Source organism: Onychomys torridus, chromosome 2 (assembly GCF_903995425.1).
Source record: "Onychomys torridus chromosome 2, mOncTor1.1, whole genome shotgun sequence".
Lineage (NCBI taxonomy): Eukaryota > Metazoa > Chordata > Mammalia > Rodentia > Cricetidae > Onychomys > Onychomys torridus.
In genome coordinates this window covers 126409056-126427297 of record NC_050444.1, presented here as the reverse complement: position 1 = coordinate 126427297, position 18242 = coordinate 126409056, and the positions used below count along the sequence as shown (strand labels likewise).

Genomic DNA, 18242 nt, shown 5'->3' with positions numbered 1-18242 from the left:
CACTTCCTAATACACTCGTGGTAAAGCCAAGTTCTATTGCTTCTAATGAATCCTTAGCAATGGCCAACAGTTACATTATTTTCTCTACCATCCTCCCCTATCTATTCTAACTAATACTATTATATCACTTACAACTGGACTTTTGCCTTATGTTGCCATGTTAGTCAAACATCATTTTAAAATGAGGATTAAAAAGTGTCTTAGGCTGGTGAGATGGTTCAGTGGGTAGGAGCTCTTGATATCAGACTTTATTAACTGTTTCATCCCAAGAACATATGATAGAAGAAGAGACCCAACTCCTCCAAGTTGTCCTTTGGTCTACACACACACACACACACACACACACACACACACACACACACACTTTTTTCAAAAATTTAAGTATACTTTCTAGTCACTTTCAATAACTCTCGATTTGACTTACTACTTCTATTTTCAACCAAAAACTACTTTAAAACTTCTTTAAATTTTAATTTTTCTATCTCATACCTAGTTTTAAAAGATGAATTTTGTTTAAAAAAAAAAAATAGAAGCCATCAAAGAGACTTTTCTTAATACTGAATCCCCAATCTAACCCACATACGTGTTTTCACTCTTTCCTCCTATGAAACAGAGGGGACATATCTCTCCCTATGTGCGCAAAATCTACTCAGTTTTACTCTAGAGATTACCCCCCAACTTCCATCTTTGTCACTTTAGTATATAATTTTAATTTTTAATCTTTTCCTTTTTAACAAAAACTGACTAAAGTGATAAAGTTGATGATGAACTCTGGGAGAGCTAATAACAAGGACTGTAAGAGTGCTCCTCCTGACTCTGTTGGAGAGGTTACAGAGGAAAACGGCAACCTCAGTTTTTAGTGTTCCGCTGAAGTCATAGAAGTACAAAGTTCTGAATATGGCCCTTTATGAAGAGTTTACTATTTCTTCTAACAACAGGTATGACCTTGCTGAGAATGAGTTCAATTAATTTGGGAAACTACAGAATTACAGTGGAAGTTGAACATGCATATTTTCTAAATCTCTTGTGAAAGTTAAGGTACTATTTTAGAAAGAATGAGAACCCCAAAAATAGAATAAAGATACCTTGTGGAGTCATATAAAAGAATCTTAAACCCTGAAATCTCAGACTCTCTTTTATGCTCATACTCCCATGACTAGGAAGGCCAAATAACTTCTTTTTTATTAATTTATTTATTCTATGTGTTTTCACATCATGTATCTTGATTCCACTCATTTCCCATCCCTCCGCTCCTGCAGCCCACCTATCCTCCCATCCCAAATAAAACAAAATTCAAAAGAAAAAAAAATGAAGAAAATAAAATGAGAAAAATTAAAAAGGGGAGAAGGGATTAAAAATCTCATCATGGAAGCTGCAGTGTGACCCAACAAGTCACACCATATACTCCTTAGTCCAGACATCTCTACTTGCAAGCGTTCATGGCAAAGAGTCATTGGTCTGGTTCGAGGCCCCTGTTCTCTAGTACACGTTCGATGTTGGGTCCCCATTAGGACTCTTCCTGGACATCCTGCCACAACACAGTGCACCAAATAATTTCTAACTGCTTGGAACTTCTTGTAAGTCTCTTCCTTGGGGTAGTTATCTTGAAAAGGAAGTCCTATTTCCAACAAAAACCCTTAAAGTCCCTTGTTGCCTCTAAAATCAGATCTATACATATTCTAAAGGAACAAGTAAAGTGTTTTAACTGAGAGATTCTTTATATCCAAAGCAACTGTAACTTTGAAAATTCTATCAGCTAAATCCTGGGGATAGAAATAATAAGTATGTTAAACTCAAATAATTTGCATAAGGAAAAATAACAATTTAGCCTGAGTAGCTGTAAATACCTCTAACAGTCTGCTCAGAGACTGGAAAAAAATACTATTCTCAAAAAAATATGCACATAGTAAGGGTGTGATGTCCAAATCTGCCTAGCATATTATGAAAGAAGCTCAAATAGTGAAAGAAACAAGTGTGCTACAATGGATAGACACATGTAACTGGGTAGAGATAGCTCTGGCTTTCTTACTTTTTCTCTGAAAAAGTCCCCCTCCCTCTTGCACCAAGAGAAAGGGTAGGCGAACCATCTGATGACCTCCACTAAAGAGAAAGGGTAGGTGAACCATCTGATGACCTCCACTAAAGAGAAAGAGTAGGTGAACCATCTGATGACCTCCATTAAAAAGTCATAGCATTTTTCCTTCCTCTTCTCAGCACCCGAGGCAAGCTTCCTCTGGGCAGCTTGATGACCTATACTGTTGCTTTTCTCTTAGAATTCTAATAAGTCCTCAAGATTAAAAAGTGTGTGTGTGTGTGTGTGTGTGTGTGTGTGTGTGTGTGTGTAACTTGTAGACAGCCTAAAGCTATTAACAAATAATTGTGCATTTATATTTATTCGAGGGAACTATTCCTATCACATCCATAATACAGAACAGAGAGCAATGGATGAAGCATGCATTCCTATGCACAGCTCACCTTCACTGCTCTTACACAGTTCAGAATCCTCCTCCTAGGGAACAGTACTGCTCATTTTTAGATTGGATCCTCTTAGATCATTTAACATAACCAAAATAATATCCTACAGAAATTCTCAGAGGCTAAACTCAATGGAGATAATCAAAGGTGTACCCAGAGGTTTGCTTTCCAAGTACCAAGTTGGCAAATGATATCCATCAGAGTGTGCATGTGTTTGTGTAGATACGCATGCACAGTGCCTGTGTGGAGGTCAGAAGACACTGCAGAATCAGTTCTCTCTTCCACCTTCAGGTAGGTTCTCAGCTGTTTCCCCAGCTCCTCTGTGTTTCTTCTCATTCATACTACTTTTCACTCTGTTTTGTCTTAGTATCTACTGTTTGCTCTTTCAACCTCCTCCCCATCTTTATAATTGATTCCCTACATGAAACTCCTTCAATTCTACATGGTTGAAATCCCCCATCCAGTATTTTTGGTTATTGATCCTTAATAAACATGCCTCAAAAATATTTTTCTTTCATTTTAAAAATAACCAACATATCATTTGACTTCCTCCACTATACTTTTCCTTTTTGGGTTCTTTTGGTTTGGGGGAGGATTTGGTTGGTTGGTTGGTTGGTTGGTTGGTTGGTTGGTTGGTTGGTTGGTTTTATGAGACCACTATAATTTTCTAATCAAAAATTATTGAAAAATAATAACAAAAGGAACTGGAAAAAGGTAGAAGTGTGGGTAAAACCTGAACATTCAGAAAGGAGAAAAAGAAAACAGTATTAGGTAATGAAGGAAGGAGAATAGGCAAAAAGATCCATGAATCATGAAAGGATAAAAAGCTAATATTTTTCTAGTTTTGACTCCATCATAGTTTTGAGGTTTTTTTCATGGTTGATAGGTAAATACAGCTGTTTATTGAAGAAGCAAGAACCATCTTTGCCTCCCAAAAGAATTGGATATATGTTTTTGAGGCAAGAATTGTGAAAGTTGGGCTTTCTTTTTTATTCCATTGATCAATAGCCCAACAGGAATTGGATATGACCTGTCACTGAATATGTTTGTCACATTGACCCATTTAGAGAAAGGTTTTCTTTTTAATGTGTTCTTGGGGGAGAGGTCTTATAACCTGAAAATTTCCCCTTATTCTACTGCTTACAACTATATCAATCATTATGTTATAGTATTACTAAATATGTAAAATATATCTGTACATAAAATAAAATATGGTTGAAACACAGAAGATCATTTTTAAGAGACATTAATGGAAGGGATCTATTTCAGGTCTAAATCTCACCCAGAGAAGTGCTCAGCTTTCTCTACAAAAGCACTCAGGCTCTAGGAGGTAGTAAGGAAAAGGCTAAGTTAATAGGAACTCTACATTTGCTTATTATTCCAACTTTCAGAAGTTCATTCCATGGCAAAGTCTCTGGGTACCTCTCAAATAAAACCACATTTGTTTTCATGACAAATTTATAAATCAATTCAGATTGTTTTAATGGACATTTTACTAAACCAGAATACCTGGACACTTACACATTCTGAAGGTTTAACATTATATATTCTAAAAGTGTAACACTCAAGATTTGAAAATAAACCTATCTTTCCTAAGTGTGATTATGCTATGCAATAAACAATGAGTATACTACATACTTATATGGGTCATGAAATAAGTAATTGATAAATAGCATCCACTTAGTGAATAAGTAGTGTTACACTATTAATTTATAAAGCTCATTTTTTAAACATAACATCTGCTCTCCCCTAGTGTAAGTAACTAAATACTTCTTTAAAAAATTGTCTCTTATATTTTTGGTTGTGAGCCTAGCCTTAACAGCTGAACCATCTCTCCAGCCCATCTTGCCGGGCGGTGGTGGTGCACGCCTTTAATCCCAGCACTCGGGAGTCAGAGGCAGGCGGATCTCTGTGAATTCAAGCCTAGCCTGGGCTACAAAGCAAGTTCCAGGAAAGGCGCAAAGCTACACAGAGAAACCCTGTCTCGGGGGAAAAAAAATTATCTCTGGAAATAGCATATGAGGTGCTGTACAACATTCATAATAAACTATTAAGAATGTACAAACCTGCTGTTCGCTTACAAGAGAATGAGTGACTGTGTAAATCACAATCATTAAAATCACATTGTGGTATCTGTATGTTACCTAGTGAGACAGTCCAAGAAGAAAGGTCAAAGGACGTGCTGAACCAGAAGATACTCCCTACTCCAGCAACATCATGCTAAACCATCTGGGTCAAATCACTTCATGCCTTATTAGCTTTAACTATGAATCAGGGATAAAAGTTTCTGTCTTTATTAGTATCTAACTAAAATATGTAACTAAAATGACTGTAAAAATAAATTTTGGAGACAAAAAGATATTGTCTACATATGCTGAATTTCAACTTTCTTACCCAAAGGAAAATATCTTAAAACACAAGTTATAACAGATCATGCTTACTGATCTTCCAGAAAAAAAGAACACTAAAGAAAGGGCTTAACTTTTTTTTAAATTTCCCTTTCTAATTTTTAAGTGTTAGTGAGTGAGTGAGTAGAGTGAGTGAATGAGTGAGTGAGTGAGTGTGTGTGAGTGTGTGTGTGTGTGTGTGTGTGTGTGTGTGTGTGTGTGTCCGTGTCCAACAGATCAAGTGGAGGTCAGTGAACAAACTGTGGTGGTCCTCTCTTTCCACTATGAGGGTTCCAAGAATCAAACTCCAAAAAGTTCTATAACCTCTGACCAAAAGAATTACATCTACCAGTGTCCAGCAACTATTTATTTCAAAACTTCTGTATCTCATGATAGTATCTTATAATATACAAATTTTAATGTATATAAATAGGATAGATAATGTGATGGTTATCTTTAATTATCAACTTGACACGATCTAGAATCACCTGCAAAAAGATGTTAAGAAACTGTCTAGATCAGGTTGGCCTGTGGGCATTGCTGTGAGGGACTATCTTGATCATGTTAACTGATGTGAGAGGATAGAAGTGAGCTAATAAGCCCTTTCTCCCGTAAGTTGTTTTGGTTGGGATATCTCAGCAAGAGAAATAAACCTGAGACGCATAGAAATGCTAAACTATTTGATTCTGCTCTTCTGTTAAAGTATAAACTAAGAGTCAGTTCTATATAAGCTGTATTTAACTTAAAGATACAAAACCCGTTCTTTTGTTTTGTTTTGTTTTTTGAGCTGAGGATTGAACGCAGGGCCTGAGCTAAATCCCCAACCTGCAAAACCCTTTTAAGTGACTACACACACATCTAGCACTGTGTCTTCTGCTTTTAGTGCTAACTATGGAAGAATTCAAGAAGGGCTCTTTTCTTTTCCTTTGTCAGCAGACACACAAGAGCTATTTTCAGTTATGTAAATTCACAGTGATTTTAAAGCTAAAGAACACAGGAAGGAAACAGTTGAGAAATTTACTAGACACAACTTATTTTCTTACACAGGCATGATTTGTTCTCCAGAAAGAAGAAAGCTAATAAAACCCAACTCTGATCAAATTTAGACCCTAAATACTATAGTATTTATTAGAGGATACTAAATTTCTCATCAAGAAAAAAAAGCAAAAAAACATCATCTGTAACAAGAGAGATGGAAGATTTGCAGGGAAAAGAATGTCTGCAGTTACCATAGCAATGCTATGGAGTCCAGTGTGTCCTCTTCAGCACTGAGGAAACAATGGCACAGAATGTGGTAACAGCGCTTGTCAAGATGAAACTGGAGTGCTACTTAGTAGTCTAAAACTTTCTAAAACAAATTTATAAAAGTGAACATGAAGGAAGTTCCTGTAATTAACAGGTTTGCTTTTCTGGGACAAGAGCTTCAATAGAGCTAATTGAATGCTTTTAAATCACCCTTCCAACCAAAACCAAAAAAGCTGTGGTACAGACTCTGGATATCAGCCATATTTACTCTGGATCAAACATGTGGCAAATTTTAAGGGTGAACTGGAAAATAGCTTTCCATTAAATCATTAAAAGTGGTATAGGCAACAAGCAGATTTTTGCTTCCATCATAAATACACAGCTTCCTACCAAATATAGCACAATTTTGCAAATCAGGTTGAATTTTTTATGCTGTTACAACAGTGCTTTTCTTCCTCTCCACAACTTTATTCCTAGTCCACCATTTCTGCTTGCCTCATCTGCACTTAGCAGAGCATGCTTCCATGACTTAGAAGTCTCAGCCACCAAAACTCAAGCCAAGAGTCTAAACTAAAAGAACAGAAGGGGTGAATATCAAAAAACTTAAACTATGCTTGGAAGGGAAAATTGTTTTATCTCCTCTGACTTTACACTGAGTTATTTTAATCCAGAAATCTCCCACTTTCAGAGGGAAAAAAGAAAAAAAAAATCACCCACTTCTTTTTAAGTATGTTTTAAATATTATAATTCTCTCTTAGGATCATCTTCCAATTTTACCTGTAACAAAGACACAAAGCCAATAAAACTGATCCACATGTTAACAGTTCAGACACAACAACAGTTCTGTGCTCTGGGATGTGTCATTATTAAAGAGGTACTCAATCTGTTACAAGCTGTCCTGAGTTCGAAAGCCTCAACTGTCAGGTGACAACCATACTCTGAAGCAATTGTGCCATGTCTTATTTTCAGTTCCTTCCATCTTAAGAATAAAAAGATGATTTTAGAAAAAATAAAAGTCACCAAATCACTCTAAAAGTTTATGTTCTCCAACTGGCAAAATATATAGATTTTTCTAGTATAAATAAGACTTCCCGTGCCTGTACTACCAGCACTTGGGACACAGAAGCAAGAGAAAGAGAGATTTAAGACCAGATATAGCTACCCAGGGAGCTCAAGACAAGGCAGGTAAATAACTAACCTCTGAGAACTAATTAACAAATGATATAAAAAAAAACAATGCCTGTTTTAATGAACTTACTGACCGAAAGTCTAAAACTCCACTAAAAGGTGAGCCCAGGAGCTAGCAACATGGAGTTGGCTCAGCAGTTAAGAGACAGCTGTTCTTGTAGCATTTGGTTCCCAGGACTCACATGACAACTTACAACTACCTGAAACTTCAGTTCCTGTTCCACAGTACCCAATGCTGTCTTCTGGCCTGCCTCTGCAGGCACTGCATGCAAATGCTACACATATATACATGCAAGCAAAAGCATTCATACACATAAAATAAGCATAAATCTTTTTTTAAAGAGTGAACCCCAAAAACTGGTAAATTTTTCTTCTTCATTCTGATAAACTGTCATCAAATCATTAAGTGTTTTGTAACATACCTTTGTAAAATGCCATTTTCCTGGGGTATTACACCATTGATAGCTGCCTGAAATGGAAAAGGGGGGGGGGGGGACAAAATTTAACAAAATAAGTAACTGAGCTAGTGAAATTAAGAATGCCATAAAAGGAAGTAAATACACTTGAAATATTTATTTAAACAAAATACTGAATGTTCTCTTAGCAATAAAAAGCATTTCTGTTAAGTGCTTCTACCTTACCGTAATAAAATATAGTATTAGGAAAGCTTTTCATTAAGACTCTTGTGTTTCCTTTGGAGAATTATTCGTGTCCCATTCCATATGCTATTGGAACTATGTCAATAATGATGGCCCTGCATAAACCAATCAGATTCTTCAAGGAGTATGGACCTTGAGTGAATTGAAATTGACCAACCAATACTATGTTCTTCTAACAAAACTACTCAAGAGGTAATATTTCCTAAGTCAAATGTTGGACCAACTGTCTACTGGCTTCCCTAATAGCCTGGTTGTTCAAGAGTTCTTTCAAATCTGTGAGCTTCTTTTCTTCACACTTCTGATAATTTCTGCTTTCTACCTCCCCATTTCCCACACATTCCACTTTATATTCAAATGATCAAGTATAATCTGAGGTGTTAAAAGGTGAGTCTCTAGTTTGACTGCATATAAATGAAAATAATGCTAAAACTAATACATTTCAAGTACGCAATCAGTACATAGATAGAAAAGCAATTCAAACATCTTTTGGAAATAAAAATGATAAATGCATTTCTATGTGACAATATGCATTATTAGCATGGTAGACCAAATTACATGGTAGAACTAAATCTTGCAAATTCCATGTTTGGAGAGTTTATGAAAGAGGGTAGTAATTATTGCAGTATTAGCTTTGTTTCATCAACTATCCACTTTTTTCCATTTTTGGAAAATCCTGAAAGTACAGAAGTCTATGCATTTTTTTTCAAGTTGTTTCCATGCAGTATGTAAGAATTCAAATAATTTCAAATTATGTAAGCAACAGATATTTAACACACTGGTATTAGTACTTTAGCATTCACAATTCCCATCTTGCCATCATGTCAGGTCTTCCAACACAATTAAAATGTCCTTCTTTTCATTTATACTGACCCCTTATATATAATCTAGCATGAACCTCACCAACATCTTCAGCTAGTAATCTAGAAATGTCTGGGCACTAACACAAGAGTTGTGAACAAGGCAGAATCTTATTATTCTCATAGATTATGCCCTAAGAAGAAAGGTGTTCTTATTACAATCTTATCCCCATAATAGCATTATCATTTATATCAATGTGAACTTCTAAAGAAGTCAATCTCTCAATAGCTATGAAGTAGGCAATTTCTAGCTTCTGCCTCATTTATATTGTTAGTCTAGTGAGCTATAAGAAAGAAAATGAGATGAAAATTTCCCTACTTACATAGTGGCAAGTTAAAGAAATAAGAGTAGATATAAATGTCCACACTAAAATAGAGGTCTAAAATAGAATATGAGATTATAATTATAAACTAATGTGGGAGCTGAAAAGATAGCTCAGTGGTTAATAAGAGTCCTTGACAGTCTTGTAAAGGACCCAGGTTCAGTTTCCAACACCTACATCGGGCAGCTCACAACCCCTTTAACTCCACTTCCAGGAGATCCAATAGCTTCATCTGGCCTCAGAGGGTCCTGTGCAAATGTGGTGTACATACATACAAGCAAGCACACACACATCCACATAAGTAAAATTAAATAATTTTAAATGAGTCAATGTTTCCTCAAAAAGACTCCTAATAACATTTTATCCTTTCTGAAATGAAAAGAAAATTGTTTTTCTTGAGTAATTTTAAATTTTCCTAACTATAAAAGGTTACTGCTAACAACCAATTACATTTAAGTTCATTCTTATAAACTTTTCTTCTAAATTACTATTTTTAAATATATTTTAAAAGATCTTTTACTATTTTTAATTGTGTATATGCATGTGTATATTAAGAGGTGGATATGTGCATATGATTGTAGGTACCTACAGAGGCTAGAGGTGCCAGATTCCCTGGAGCTGGGGTTACAGGCTACCCAATGTGGATGCTGGGAACTGAACTTAGGTCGTCTTAAAAACATGCACACTATAAACTGCTGAGCCGTCTCTCCAGCCCTTACTTTCAAACATTTTAATATGGCATCTTTCTGTAGACTTTCTTCAAGTATTCTTTAGTATTACTTTAAAGTTGATGTGTTGGGGTTTTTTTGTTTTTTGTTTTTGTTTTTTTTTTTGTCTTTATTGAGGTCTTGGTAGAGGAACATAAAGGATGTAATAAGACAAAATAATATAAGTAATCTCAATGTCGCTGGGAAGAAGGATGGTACCCAACACACCTCTAAAAGCAGAGCTTCTTTGGGAAGAGACAAGGGTAAAAGCATCAAGAGAGAATTCTGTTTTTATTTGTATTAGTTTTCTTGTTGTGGTTTGGTTTGGTTTTGGTTAGGTTACTGTTGCTGCTGCTGCTGTTGTTGTTGTTGTTATTGTTGTTGTTGTTGTTGTCGTTGTCATTGTTGTTGTATTTAAGACAACCTTGGCTGTCCTGGAACTCACTCTGTAGACCAGGCTGGCCTTGAACTCACTGATTCTGCCTTTGCCTTTCTGGTTTGCTGCCTCCCTGCCTCCCCGCTCCCTGCCTCTGCCCCTGCCTCACACATCTGTCTCCCAAGTGTTGGTATTGAAAATGTGCCACCACACCTGGATTTTTTTTTCAAGTGCAAAGGTATAAACATTGTTTTTGGACTATTCAGGAAACAAGTTTTGTATGACTTTAGCAAAGGCTTGGGTCAGGTAGCAGTGAAAGACTGTAAATATATATATGAATTAGATTATAAGGCCTAAAGGCATTAAGAGTTTGCATAACCTGGGTATGTGGCTCATGCCTGTAACCTCAGCATTCAAGAGGCTGAGACAGTAAGATTGCCAAGTTTGAGGCAAAGCCTCAAAGTCACAAAATAACAAAACAAAAAACTTTCATTTAGTCTGAACATAATGTGAAAACAATTCTTCAAACTTACACCTTCCCTTTAGGAACATGTATCTGGTCAGTAATATGAGACAGAAGTTGAAGAGCACTAAGAAAGATCTCAGGCTTCTGCCTTGGGTAGCTACGGAGATGTTCCTGGTCCTCAGTTCTAGTAATTCTGTTTCTAAAGTAAAAACATAAAAAATAAAAAATAAAAAATGTCCTAATTTCCTTCTTTCTCACATATTGCATATTTTAAAATCTATGCTGAATCTATAAAGAAATGTTCTCTCCACACAGAAGCCAGCATAAATTCAGAGTGAAGTGAAACCCTTTCCCTTCTCAAAAGTGCCATAATACTTTGCCATAGCTGTAAGTCATCCACTTTAAGCATTTGGGGGATAAATAGCAATCCTACTTTAGATAGACAGCCAAAAGAACTGAAAGTAATCTCAAAGAGATATATGCACACCCATGTTCAGTCCCACTATTCACAGCAGGAAAAGGCAAAGTAACCAAAATGCTCATCAGTGGATGAATGGGTAAATGCAACGTAGCATGTTAATACATTAAGAAAAATACTATTTGCCTTTAAAAAAGAAAAGTCTTTCCTGTTATAATATGCACAGACTGAAAATATTACACTAGGTGAAATCAGTCATACACACACAAAAAACAAATACTGTATGTATATACAACTCAATTTATACCAGGCACCTAACAAAAATAATAGAGTTCATAGACAAACAGAATGGGTAGTTGCTGGGAACTCTAGGAAAGAAAAGAAAGAATTGTTGCCTAACAGGTATTACAGTTCTAGTTTGGAAAGATAAAAGGCGTTTCTGGAAATCTGCTTCACAACAGTGTAGTATTTTGAATGTTAAATACTCATATTCTAATAGGCAAATCTTAAAACCCTGGGTCTAAAATGTGTGTGTGTGTGTGTGTGTGTGTGTGTGTGTGTGTATATACACACACACACACACACACACACACACACACGTGTGGGGGGGGGGGGGGGGGGGTGTGTGTAACTGTATGACTGATCACTGGTCATGTTTAAGTAAAACTGACAAAAATTACATATTCAAGCAGTGCATGTGATGACCTGACATATACATATATTAAAATGATTATCACAACTGAATTAATACATCATTACTCTAATTAGTTGCCATATGTGTTGCACACTCATGCTTGTGCATGGTAGAGGGGAAGAAGACATTTATGATCTACTGTCTTAGAATAATTTGAAGAAGTAAACAACACAGGCAGCATTATTGTCTATAACACTACATGGTTTGTACTGGCTCTCTAGAATGTACTCATGGTATAACAAAGTTTATGCATTTTGGTCAGTACATCCATTCCCATGTGCGATAAGTAATCACTGGCAACCACCATTCTAGCCTGTTGCTAGTAGTTCAGCTTTTTAAGATTCCACATGTAAGAGACACTTATCTTTCTGTGTCTGGTTTAGGTTGTTTCAATATCCTGAGTAATGTGAATAATGTTATAAGGAACATGGAAGTTTGTTCAGGTTAATTTGATTAAGAATTAAATGACATTTTAAAAGGCAAAGTACTTACAAAAGTTAGCAATGATAATTATCCATTTTCAATAGTTTTAATTAATAATTAGTTTTTTAATTATCTATGTTGTTGTAATAATGCTGAGGTACATAGCATCTGCCTCACACTAAACTAGAAATCTAGATGTGTTTCCTATAGCAAGTTCTGTTCCCAATGAGGTTATTTGGAATGGAGCCCAGAAGTCATTTTTACAAGTTCAAGTGATTTTTTGATGCAGTCAGTGTTAAAGAAAAGTTTTTAACATACATATTAGGTACCAATAAAAAAAAAAATCTTTTACTACACCATACCATACAGAATATTTTTCTATAAGCTCTCTATTACTTCCAAAGTTACGCAATGTCTAAATGCATTGATCTTTCATAAACCGCTGCTTTAAAAATACTCTCACTGGAGCCAGAACTTCACTGTATTCTAGCCCCATCATTTCCTAGCTAAGTGATTTTAAGAGTTACTAGGTCCTCTCTGCTTCAATTTCCCCATCCATAAAATGGGGTTCATAATAGTATGTGTTTGAAGGCAAAGCATGGCCACTATAAAGAAATAAGATTGTAGACAGCTTGGTTTTAGATACTGTTTTATTTTTCTTATTACTGCGACAAAATACTTTATAAAAGCAACTGAAGCTTCAAAGGAAGGGTTTATTTTGGCTCGCAGATTGGGGACACAGCCCTTCATGACAGGGACGGGATGGCAGCAGGAAAGTTGGACAGCTTGTCACACTGTGCCTCTAAGTCAGGAAGCAGAAGAAAATGACAGCTGATGCTCAGCTGGCTTCCTTCACCCTGTTCATCCACTCATGGACCTCGATCCAGGGCATGACGCCACCATGTCTTCAATGGGCCTTCACTCCTCAGTTAAACCTCTCTACAAACAATGTCAATTATAATCCTACTACGTCTTCTCTGGAAACTATTGACCTAATAGTAAGTATAAATAAATATGCAAAAGAGCCAAGAACACCTTCAAAATGACAAAGCCAGGGACCTATACTATTAGGTTATCAAGGATATTTCTAAATCTACAGTAACTAAACAGGATGGTATTGAAGCAATGATACTCAAACCAATAAAAAAAAAGAGTGGATAGTTCAAAAATAAACACACATATAAGGATTCTCAATTCATTTGTTTTGGTTTTGGTTTTGGGTTTTTCAAGACAGGGTTTCTCTGTGTAGCTTTGGCGCCTTTCCTGGAACTCACTCTTTAGCCCAGGCTGGCCTCAAACTCACAGAGATCTGCCTGTCTCTGCTTCCTGAGTGCTGGGGATTAAAGGTGTGCACCACCACCACCCGGCTAACGGTTCTCAATTTATAACAAAGATATCACTGCAGAGAATAAGAAAAATAATGGTCTTTTCAATAACTGAAAGCAAATCAAATTTATATACTATCAGGAGAAAGAAAATAACAAAAAACTTCAGCCCATCCCATACCACACTCAAAATCAACCTCTGTGACTGAAGACATGGTTCAGCGCTTAAGAGCATTTGCTCTTGCAGGGGACCTGGGTTCAGTTCCCAGAACCTACATGGTGGCTCACAACTATCCTTTAACTCCAGTTCCAGGGGATCTGATGCCCTCTTCTGACCTCTGCTGGCGTCAACCAAACACATGGTGCACCATGCATGCAAGCAAAACACCTATACACATAAATAAATCTAAAAAAATTTTAATTGATCCCAATCAATTACAACTCTAAATATAAAAGGCAAAGCAATAAAGCTTCTAAAAAAGAAATACAAAACATCTCCATGTGCACAGGGTAGACAGAGATTTCATTCATAACACAACCCAAAAATCAAAATCAACAGAGGAAAAAGTTACGACTGAATTATAATAACATTACTCATTCTTGTTCACTAAAATTTTTCATTAAAAGAGCAAAAAAGCAGAACACAGAATGGGAGATCTTTGCATCATACAAAAAGAGCTCTTATCCTGAAAATATAAAGAACTCTTGTGAATCAAGAGGAAAACACCTAACTCAAAGAAAAATAAAGATAAAAACAAACTTAAACAAAAAACTGAATAGGCACTTAGAATGCATCAAATGCCCATTTTTTTTAAATTTATTTATTTATTATGTATACAATGTTCTGCCTGCATGTATGCTTGCGGGCCAGAAGAGGGCACCAGATCTCATTATAGATGGTTGTGAGCCACCATGTGGTTGCTGGGAATTGAACTCAGAACCTTAGGAAAAGCAGCCAGTGCTCTTAACCTCTGAGCCATCTCTCCAGCCCTCAAATGCCCATTATTAACAAGAGAAGTATAAATTAAAGAATAGGAAAAAATAAAATGACTGGCATCTACAGCAAGAATATGTAGGGTACCTAACTCATACTTTGCCCTGGTTAGTGTTTTTGTCTGTCTGGTTTTTCTATTTGTTTGCTTTTTGGTCAACTTGACACAAGGGAAGGTCATTTAAGAAGTGAAAAACTCTACTGAGATTGGTCTGTGTGTGGACAAGCCTTTGGTGCATTTTCTTATTAAATAATTGATGTAGGAGGGCCCAGTCCATTGTGGGCAGGAGATCGTGGGCTATATAAGAAAGCAGGGTAAGCAAGCCAGTAAGCAGCACTCCTCCTGGTCTCTGCTCCAGTTCCTGCCTTGGCTTCCCTCAACAATGGACTGCAATTGGGATGTGTAAGCCAAATAAACTCTTTGCTCTCCAAATTGCTTTTGGTCATCGTGTTTATCACAACAGAAAGCAAACTAAGATAATAAGAAAGTCTGCACTGACAACCACTTTTGTGATTTTTCATGTAATGTAACAAGAGTGGGTGCAGGATTTAAAGGGAAGAGTGTTACTCTAAGAGGCTATATCCTGAAATAAAAGTGCACAATGAAATCAGACCACAAAAATGGCTCACGTTGGCTTTGCCAGAACACACAAAAGGGGAAAGCATTAGTCTTCATTTGTTCAACGAGGTCTTGCAGTTTTGCTCTCACAGCATTACCTACTATGATTACTAACAAATGTGCTGGCTGTTAACTGTAAGCTGATTCAACCCTAACTAAGCATTGGCAGTTAACCTCAGCACTGCTAGCACCCATCTGCTGCCGTCCTCCACACATTACACAAGAGGAAAGCAGGCTCCTCTGCCAGAGTGAGTAGGAAACAGACTGCTGCTCAGGATTAAAGGCTTTCAAAGGCAACACCCCTTCCGAAGGGCACATTTCTCTTCCCGAGCAGTCTGTACTGCTGAGAGGAAACATCAATAAACCAAGAACTACCCACATGCCTTCTCATTTTTCCTATTCCACTTGTTCCATCTAATTTTGGGCAGCTCAAGTGTGTCCTGCTACTAAGCTGCCAACTGCCTAAATAAGAGCCAGCATTTCAGTTGTTTAAAACTCAGGAGCCAAACTGCTTTTGCTATATATAGCAGTGAATAAAATAATAAAAGTGCTGACCTGAAACAAAAAGCATTATCAGTAGCTAGAAAGAAATTACAAGGGATGGGGATTTAGCTCAGTGGTAGAGTGCTTGCCTAGCAAGCACAAGGCCCTGGGTTCAATCCTCAGCTAAAAAAAAAAAAAAAGAAAGGAAGGAAGGAAGGAAGGAAGGAAGGAAGGAAGGAAGGAAGGAAGGAAGAAAGAAAGAAATTACAAGGTTACAAAATGAAGAATGGTACCCCAGTCTGCATACTGGATGTTCCCACATGTTAAAGGCTTTTATTGGGAAGTAGTAGAATCACTGAGGATGAAAACTTGCTAGGTGGTACTAAGGTCATGGGAGGGCACACCGCTGAGACCCAATCACTTTCTCTTTCTTTCTTGCTCCATAACTAATATTCCTCTACCTAGCACTTCAGACAACCATTAGGCACTGCTCACTGCAAGTCCAAAGCGAAAAAGACCAATTGATCATGGACTAGAACCTCCAACACTATGCCAAAGTCAATCCTGAAGCTATCTAGACACTAGATGAGAGTCACCTCATACCTTCATGATTGAGGAAATTTCAAGGATTTTAGTAGTTCAAGGATCAAAACCAAATATTTTGTCAAAGTGAAACTCTGTTACATCATTATCAATGTGTCACCTATCTTTTCAAAAACTTTGTATGTGAAATCATAAAATCAGTTTCTGCAAAATATGAATAAAGAATCAAAAAAACTAATCTTTGTATTAAATGGACGAGACCACAAGGCCCAGGAAGATGCAGTGGCTGTCCTGAAAGAGCACAGCAAATAAACAGCTTTGCCAAAACTAGACATCCAGTCCCTTACCTGCCAACACAATACTGAGAGTAAGTAAAACAAACATAAAATCACAACTTGTATAGAAAAACAGATTCCATGACATTATAGCAAAACCTGAGAACAGCAAGCAAGGTTGGAATACGGTTCTGGAACAGAAGGATGCAGACACACACACATTCATCCTGGGACGGTCTTAGGAAGACTTCTGTTTTGGAGTCCTAAAAGGTTGCTCACCTCATGGTCACCAGAAAGTAAGGAAAGGGAAGGTAGTTCTACATATCATGCTCAAGGACATGTTCCCAATGACCTAACTTCCTCCCACTAGGCACCCCGTTGTGTTTTGTTTGTTTTAAATATATTGGTGTTTAAATTTTTTTATAAAATATATTTTGTCATATTCTTTTTCCCAACTCCTCCTAGACATGGTCTACCTCCCTACCCACCCAACTTTCATTCTTTCTCTCAAAAAAAAAAAAAAAAAATCAAAAAACAAACAAAAAAACTAAAAAAAACCTTGAAAAACCAAAAAGGCCAAAACATAATGGGTGGTGTGTGGTTGATATATTGTACACTACAATAAACTTATCTGGGGTCAGAGAACAGAACAGCCACTAGATATAGAGGCCATAAAATGGTGATTCACATGCCTTTAATCCTAGCATTCCTAAGGCAGAGATCCATCAGGATCTCAGAGAGTTCAAGGCCACACTGGAAACAGCCAGGTATAGTAACAAGAGCCTTTAATCCCAGGAAGTGATGTCAGGAAGCAGAAAGGTATAAAAGGCATGAAAACCAGGAACTAGCTGATTAAGCTTTTAGGTTTTTGAGCAGCAGTTCAGCTGAGACCCATTTGGATGAGGACTCAGAGGCTTTCAGTCTAAGGAAACAGGATCAGCTGAGGAATTGGCAAGGTGAGGTTAGCTGTGGCTTGTTCTGCTTCTCTGATCTTCCAGCATTCACCCCAATACCTGGCTCCGGGTTTGTTTTTATTAGTAAGATCTTTTAAAATTCGTGCTACAGTGGTGGGACTCCCAACCAGGACCACACATAGAGTACACCTGAGCATGGGGTTTGCCATGGAGTGTGGTTTATACATCCAATGTTTATACTTCCATTGGCGAAAACTGGCTTTTCCTTTCCCAGCACATATCAACTGCAAACAGCTTCTTAGTTACCCTGCTTTTAGGGTGTACCATCTTCATGAATTGATGATGCTTACTTAGGAGGTACATCACAAACAGAGCTGTGAACTGCTGACATTCCTTCCTTGGATGGAACCAGAGAGGATCACTGACCCTCAACCTGAGTATCCAGTCACTCCTCTCATCCATTTGTTGGTCTCAGGGCCTTGAAGCCCTGTGGACAGGGCTAGAATACTGAGGGAGACCAGGGGAAGAGGGCTCTATGTGGCTTTAGGGAGGTCATCATCCATGCTGGGTAAAGATTTCCAGTGTGGCTACTTTGGAATTGCCCATTTTCTTGTCCTTACCTATGCTCTATAAGTAAGCCCAATAAGCTCACTGGATCTAGAGGTTGAACTAATAGAAAATCATACTTTGGTGGTTTGTTGTTAGGACCTGAGAAAAGAATGAAGATACTGTTCACACTCATCCCAGAGTAAGGATTTTAGTGACATAGGGTTCTACCACTTCCCAATAGCCCCAGGATTGTCACTAAGCTTTGAACACATGACTCTGGAGGATAGGTATCCAAACTACAGCAGGTAGTAATGAGTATTGGGAC

General features: G+C 37.2%; 1 protein-coding gene across 3 annotated transcripts in view; it reads right to left on the bottom strand.

Moving 5' to 3' along the window:
• The window catches only part of Faf1 (Fas associated factor 1), a 345021-nt gene that overhangs the window by 250507 nt on the left and 76272 nt on the right, over window positions 1-18242 (bottom strand). For all 3 annotated transcript variants that reach the window (XM_036177177.1, XM_036177179.1, XM_036177178.1), the window contains exon 3: window positions 7718-7764. In XM_036177177.1, coding sequence (XP_036033070.1) covers window positions 7718-7764 — 47 coding nt within the window. The remainder of the gene's footprint in view (window positions 1-7717; window positions 7765-18242) is intronic.